Genomic DNA, 7,219 nt, shown 5'->3' on the forward strand with positions numbered 1-7,219 from the left:
GTGTTTGTGTGGTCATGTTCCAGTTACTGTAACTTGTTCCTGCTAAGCCCACAAACGCCACCTCCCGCTTGTCACATCTTTGTGTAATGAATAGGACAGCCACATACTGATGCATCCAAAACACACTGTGTATCTTGTGCTGTATTAACTTTGCCTGAAACAATCATCTCTGTCAGACTCTCCTGAGCAGGCCCCTCTGTGCCTCCTCTGCTAATGCGCCTCTCCCTTCTGGTTCCCGGGCCCCAGACCCGGACTGCAGTCCCTGCGGACGCTTCCCAGTGCACCTTAACCCCCTGCGCCAAGGGAGGGCAGATATGAAGCCTTTCATGGGCCAGAGGCCCTTCACACAAAGACACCCCAGATGACCTTCTTTCAGCTAGGAGGAATATAGGGAAACCAATTAAAGGATCAAGTAAGAAGTGATAATAATTTAAAATTGCGAACAGTGTAACAAAACTAAAAAAATCATCAGACAACTATAAGTCAGAGACATTCTGCAGGGGAGAGAGGGAGAAGGTACAGAATGCAGGCAGGAGGAGCCCGAGGACTCAGGTGGGGCGCACGGGTGAATGGGTGGTGAAATTCGATGGGGACTACAGCTGATGTAAAATAGGTACAAGAAAGAAATTAAAAATAATTTTTAAAAAGGGCTCACAGGCTCACAGGATGCAGCACTGCAAGCTGGCTGCAGCCGCTTCAGTGGGAGTTCAATCCCGGCGCTGGAGGTGACCACATGGCCCAGCAGACCTCTCCGGTCTTGCCCGCTGCTCCCCTCAGCAGTGTACTTCGTTGATCTGCCTGTTCTGCTCCCCGCTCTGTCTCTGGTGAATCCTTTCACCACTCCAGCCCCTCTGACCTACACCCCAGTTCTGTATGCATAAATAAATAAATAAATAAATAAATAAATATATTTTTAAAAAGTCTTGGACTGGTCAGCTGCACCTGTGCACTCCCCCCAATGGTCATTTGGATGAGAACAAAAATTGCCCAGGAATGTTACCGGAGTTTCTTAGCCATGAGTGTCACCTCTATTTCTGAGAGCACAGTCACTGCAGCGTGCGGACAGCAATCACAGACACAGATGCTCCTGCGTATATGAGGAAGTCCCCAGGAATACAGTCACATTTGACTGGAGCCCTTGAAGTGGTTCACTAGCATGGGAACTGTCAATCTGACCTCATCCTCCCCAAAACCAAGGAGTCGGACTCCTTCATCAATCCAACAGCTGCTGTTTTAGCATCGATAGTGAGAACCCCGAGACTCCTGGGTCCTGACTGTTCACTGAGGACCCTGCCCTCATGAGGAGCGCAGGCCCTTGGAGATGTGCCTACATTGGGGTCACCTGCTCCAGATGAACACCCATATCACGCCAGAGGAAAACATGTGATCCCCATCCCACAGGGCTCATCTGAGAGTCAAAACCTGAGAGACGGAAAGTACAAGAAAGCCCCACCGAAGTGGCCATGGCAGGTGCCCGAGGCCAGGACCGGGCCTCCCAGTGGCAGGAAGGGCGGCAGAAGGAGCCCTGAGTTCCTCACCCAGAACGTGTCCCCTCGGCCTGGCACAGACGCGCCCCCGATAATGAAGCTGGTGCAGACAGGACAGCTCATGGGGTCCATCCTGCACATCCAGGAGCACCCCAGCCCCCGGCCTCAGGGAACCTGACCGCAGCCCGCAGTGCTGAGACTGCGCAGGCAGGGGAGCAGGGCTGGGCCATGGCACACACGGGCCTGAGGACTCAGACTCAGGCACCGTGACCCCCTCTCATAGGGGACCGCTGGGCTCTGGACACAGGATGGCGAAGGGCACATCATATGGTGAACCCCATTGTAAAGAAGGTAGAGTGACCTTGATGAAACTTCATGTTACACCATTCATAACAGAGAAGGGATTCCAGCCCTGCCCAGAGTGGTGGATCAGGTCTGCACCGGACCCCTCGCATCTGCTTATCTGAAGGAATTTCAGGTGCTCTGCTCTAGGGCCAGGACTCCTAACGTGTGAGCCCCCAACACTGGGGCTCATCTCAGAAAGGCCCCAGAGGCGCTGCACCCGCTTCTCTAAGGGACCATCCAGGAATCCGCATGTTCAACAGTCGGCCTAGATGTCTGCACTAAGGCTTCAGAGCCACTTCTTTAGGTGTTGGGGAGTCTGGGTGGGGGGAGACAAAGGTGTGGGGGTGAGTGGCCAGGTGGCCCCAGCCCCTACTGGGAAATGAGGAAGAGTGTCAGGAGAAGCCTCAGTGTTTCAGCTGCTCACAGCCTAACTCGCACTGCTGTCTCTGCACACGCTGTTTCAGCATCACAGATGCTCACACCAGGACTTTGCCCTGAGAGGTCAGTAGCCTAGACGTTCCCTGTCCACATTCTGGGTGAAGGCACAGACTGGTCAAGGCCAGGACACAGAAGTGCTGCAGCACAGAGCAAAGAAAGCACCTGAGACTCAGGGCAACACTTCCTCCCTGTCCTGATGTTTGCGACTGTGCAGTGACATTACAGCAACAACCAAATAAAAGACCTTCTAGAGTAAACAACTGACCACCACTCCTGGTGCTCATATCGCAATAGACGGATCTTTCCGTGCTCTCCCCAGTGTGGCCATGAACACGGGAGACTCATCCTGAACACTGCAGTGGAGAGGGGTCTGAGACCCTCTCCTTGTGGCACATGGAGGGTGACCTGGGAGACGGGGGGACCCCAGAATGAAAGAGAAACAATATTTCCCCAACTCTGACCTTACCCCTCTCCCAGGAGCTGAGGGGGACCCTGCTCCATCTCTCCCTCCTTCCTGGACCTTAGACAAAGGCTCAGCTCAATAAGTGGGGTCACCTGGCTCCTCATGACCCTGGGCCAGGCCAGCAGGGCACAGGCTCTCCCCTCCCAGCCTGTGAGACCCCTTATCTCTGCTCTCGAGAGGAAGTGGTTGCAGCCCACAGAGGAAGTGTCCCCTTGTGTCAGGGTGGCACTTCCTGACTCTGAGGCCTGCAGGTTTTCTACAGAGAACGAGAAGGAGTTGATCTTGAAGTGAACATTAGGGCTGGGGGAGGGAGCTGGCAGGTACCACCACACCCCAGCAGGGTCTCAAGGGGTCCCTACCCAGGTCCCTACATTGTAACCACGAGGTCAGTTCCACCTGCCTCTCCTCCAGTTCTGCTTTCTCAGTCCAGTCTGACATTGCTTCTCTTCACTGACCTGCACTGATCAGGGTGTGACCTGCTCACGCTGTGGGATTGGAATTAACTTACGCTGGGGATTGGTGTATGACTGACCCCATTGCTGTGTGGTGTGTCCTTCTCTCCTTTCACTGACACATGCACATACACACACACATAGACATACCACCCCTTCTTGGGGACCAGACCCTCCCTCACACTGAGTGTATCTTCCCCTAAGTTTCCATACTATGTGTGTGTGAGGCACAGGGTCACCCCTTTGCAGAGATATGTCACCCCTTCACATAATGCTGGGCCCTCACTGTCCTCCACCACAGTCCATGGGGTCCTTGCTCCCCTCTTACAGTCTCAGCCATGCAGCCAGATTTCTTGACTTTGCTTTTGTTGATTTTCAGTTGGCCTTGCTTGGTTTCTTCACATTCCAGGATTTGGCTGTCCCCTTCTGACTTATTTCAGTTAACAAAATCCCTCCACATCTGTCCATGTTATTGCAAATTCATGATTTTACCTTGTTCACACCACTTGTATTCTATTGAGCAAGAGAGAAAAGTCCTGAATTATCCCCGTTCAGTATTCCTGGTGAGAGGACCACAGGCTGACGGGTGCGGGGTGACCATGGGGATGAAGCGTGCTGGCACAGGGTGTCACATCCTCCAGGAGATGTCTGGCTGTGATTTGGGACGCGACGGGGTCCTCCTCCTGGGGTACGAGCAGTTGGCCTACGACGGTGCATATTACCTCGCCCTGAACAAGGACCTGCGCTCCTGGACCCCCGTGGACTCGGTGGGTCAGATCACCCAGTGCTAGTGGGAGGTGACATGTTGGGCTGAGGACATCAGGAACTATGTGGAGGGCAGGTGCATGCAGATACTCAGATTCCTGGAGAACGTGTAGGAGACTCAGAGCCCTGAGTCCTGAGATGGGGTGAGGGAGGGGTGTGAGCACAGAGGCTCTTCTCAGGGGGATCAGGATCCCTTTAGAAGACCTTCAGAGGATGAGACCTGGGGCTCAGGGCCTCCCCTCCCCTTCCCTTCCAGAGCCCCCTCCTCAGTCCTCCACCCCCTCCGGGGGCCTCATTGCTGGCCTGGTTCTCCTTGGAGCTGTGCTCACTGGGGCTGTGGTGCCTGTGGCTGTGATGTGGAGGGAAAAGCGCTGAGGTAGGGAGGGAGTGGGGGGTCCTGTCCACTGGGGGCTTTCAAGTCCCAGGGAGAACTTGCCCCACTTGGTTCATGGGAAGCACCATCCGCAGAGTGTTCCCAGTCTGGAGCTGACTGCTGACCCTCTTTTATGAAAACTTATGAAAATGAATCACAAACTGTCCACCTTGTTAACTCTGGTGATGGACCCTGATCCCAGCAGTCTCAGAGGGGAAGGTCCCTGCTGAGGACAGACCAAGGACAGTTGGTCGGGTCCCCTCATCTCCTCTCTCCATATCTCCTGGGTAATGAATACCACCCATGCACATGTGTTACCCAAAGGGTTTAGTCCCTCTCCCAGTCTCCTTTCTTCATTTTCCCTGTCTTGACTTGGGACTTTAGTCTCAGTTCTGGAAACTTCCCTGTGGTCCAGGGTTAGAAAATTCCTTAAGGCTCTGACCTGACTCCTCCATTCTCTCACATGTTTCTTCCCACAGGGGGACAAGGAGGAAGCTACACTCAGGCTGCAGGTGAGTGTGGATCAGGGGTTGGGTCCCTGAGCCCCTGGGACAGTGTAGGTGGAGCCCCTGGGGGAGTCACCCCATCAGTCCCTCCTGTGATCTCCTCTCTCGTGGCTCTCGCCAGATCTGTGTTGTTCTCCCCCAGGCAGCCACAGTGCCCAGGGCTCTGATGTGTCTCTCAGCCCCTAAAGGTGTGACTCTGGGACCTGTGAGGGAGGGGCTGGGGGAAGAGAGAAGTGACCAAGTTATGGGGACCTGTGAGGGGGCTTTCTGAGGACAGGTGGGCTATGGAGATTCTCAGCCCTGATGTGACCCACTGAGTTTGTTCATGACATTTTCCTTCACAATGTGCTGGAGACTATGTGACCTGATTTTCTCTCTCCCACACGTCATGGCTTCCAGATGCCTGCAGGTCTCTGTGCACTGCAAGTCTCTGTTATCTCCCTGACACAGTGTGCAGAGTTGGGGAGACTGGCCTTGCGCTGCCCCCAGGCCCTCCCCCTGACCTTGGGCTCTCCCTGAGCACCATCCAGCTCCCCAGAGGGGGGCTAATACTGTCCCTGCCTGCACCGTGGGTTTTCCTGAGTGATAACATCTACTTACCTGATGAATATGACAATCCCGATGGGGAATTATTTTTCTTAACTTGTCGTGTGGGATTGATGGGTTAATTAAAAAGATTGCTGAGGGCAGGTTAAAGCGCAGCACTAAGATGCTAAAACTTACACTTCAGCATGAGTTGATCCCACCCCGGAGGTGACCCACATGCGTAGAAGACCTCTTTTGACGTGCCAGCAGCTCCCCTCTGCAGTGTGCTTCTCAGTTGGCCTGTTCTGCTCCCCACTCTGTCTCTGGTGAATCCTCTCATTACCTCTGCACTTCTATCCTGTACCCCAGTTCTGTATGCATAAATAAATAAATCTTAAAAAAAAAGAAAGAAAGAAATGTGGAAGGTGATACGATGTAAATGCTGTTTGAAGTCTTGAAGTGTCCCCCAGGGAATGGTAGCTAAGGAGCAGAGAGGAGCAGGACTGGACCTCCAACCTAGTGATGAGTGATCTGAGCAGACACCCCCTAGAGCTTCTGCACTGTAGGACACCAAGTGATAAAGGCTCAGGACCAGGGAGCCCCTCCTCTCCCCATACCCCTTCGCCCCACCAACTGCCCACCCCCCGATTCAATGAGCACAGGACACCAGAAGGATTGTGTTCTTCGACTTCTTTCCTCACTCTAGGGATGGAGCACTTAGGATTGGTTCCCAGGAGGAAACAGTGTCATCCCTGATAGCAGGAACAAACAGCAGGGACTCTGGAGTCCAAGGCTACATTCAGAGAATGAGTGAAACTATACATTGAGGACCCAACCCAAATTTGGGAATCAGCTGTTATGACCTGGAGACTTGGCTTTTCCCTGAGGTCTGTGCCAGAGTCATTCACTAAGGAGGAGGTTTGAGGACCCCTAACCTGACCGTGGACCTTGTCCTGCAGCTGGGAGCCCAGGGCGCCCTGGGGGAGCCTGGCTGAGCAGGAGAAAGGGCAGCTCTGGGCTCCTGCGCTCAGCCCTGTGGCCACACGGGGGCGCTGCCGCGCTGCTCTGGTTCTGGCTGAGCCGCCAGGACTGGGGGGGGTTTGAGTGGGCAGAGTGGGTTGTCCTGTGGGGCGGAGTCTTGGGGGCTGAGATGCTCTGTGGGGAGACAGAGAACCAGGCTCAGAGGAGAGGAGACTTGGAAACTGCCGGGTATGTGACTTTTCCATTTTTAATCCCTATGTTCCTTCTCTGCAGTCCCTGGATAGCAAAATTTATGAAAACTGGTATTTTTTACTTTTTACTTAACATTTTTTACTTTTTTTTACTTTTACTTTTTTTACTTTTTTACTTTTTTTTACTTTTACTTAACAGTATATTTTAAAATATTGTTAGATTTTCAGAAAATCTGCAAGGTAGTAGATTTTCTATATAATCCACATCATTTCCAAACTGTTAACACATTAAATGTCTAAGTCATTTGTGCGGATAAGGAATTAATGTCGATGTACTTTCAGTGAACTCCACACATCACTTCAGTCTCATTTAGTTTCACCTAATGTCCTTCTATGTCCAACATCCCACCCAGGGCGCCACTTGACGCCCGAACATTTCTCCTTACGGTGCCTCTGGCTGACGGTTTCTCAGACTGCCCTGCTTCTGATGGCAGTGACAGCTGTGAGGAGAGCTGTTTGGAATAATCTCCTCAGCTTGAGATCTCCTGACCCAGGCAACGGGCAGGGAAATAAGACCACAGAGCTGACATGCTGTTCTCCTTCAGCACGTCAGGGGTACAAACATGCACTGTACTTTTACATGTACTGGCTAGTTGCTGCTGTCTTTGGAAGTCACTGGGGCAGCTCACACGT

At 52.9% G+C, this 7,219-nt stretch overlaps 1 protein-coding gene across 1 annotated transcript in view; it reads left to right on the top strand.

Moving 5' to 3' along the window:
- LOC101627146 (HLA class I histocompatibility antigen, B-15 alpha chain-like) overlaps positions 1-5,030 on the top strand; it is a 65,703-nt gene extending 60,673 nt beyond the window's left edge. Inside the window, 3 exon segments of the mRNA XM_012734723.1 lie at positions 4,207-4,326; positions 4,803-4,835; positions 4,972-5,030. Of these exon segments, the coding sequence (XP_012590177.1) occupies positions 4,207-4,326; positions 4,803-4,835; positions 4,972-5,015 (197 nt within the window). The 3' untranslated portion in view covers positions 5,016-5,030.
- The last annotated feature ends 2,189 nt before the right edge of the window (positions 5,031-7,219 follow it).

This window comes from Condylura cristata, unplaced genomic scaffold, assembly GCF_000260355.1.
Source record: "Condylura cristata isolate star-nosed mole 26May11 unplaced genomic scaffold, ConCri1.0 scaffold00067, whole genome shotgun sequence".
Classification (NCBI taxonomy): Eukaryota; Metazoa; Chordata; class Mammalia; order Eulipotyphla; family Talpidae; genus Condylura; species Condylura cristata.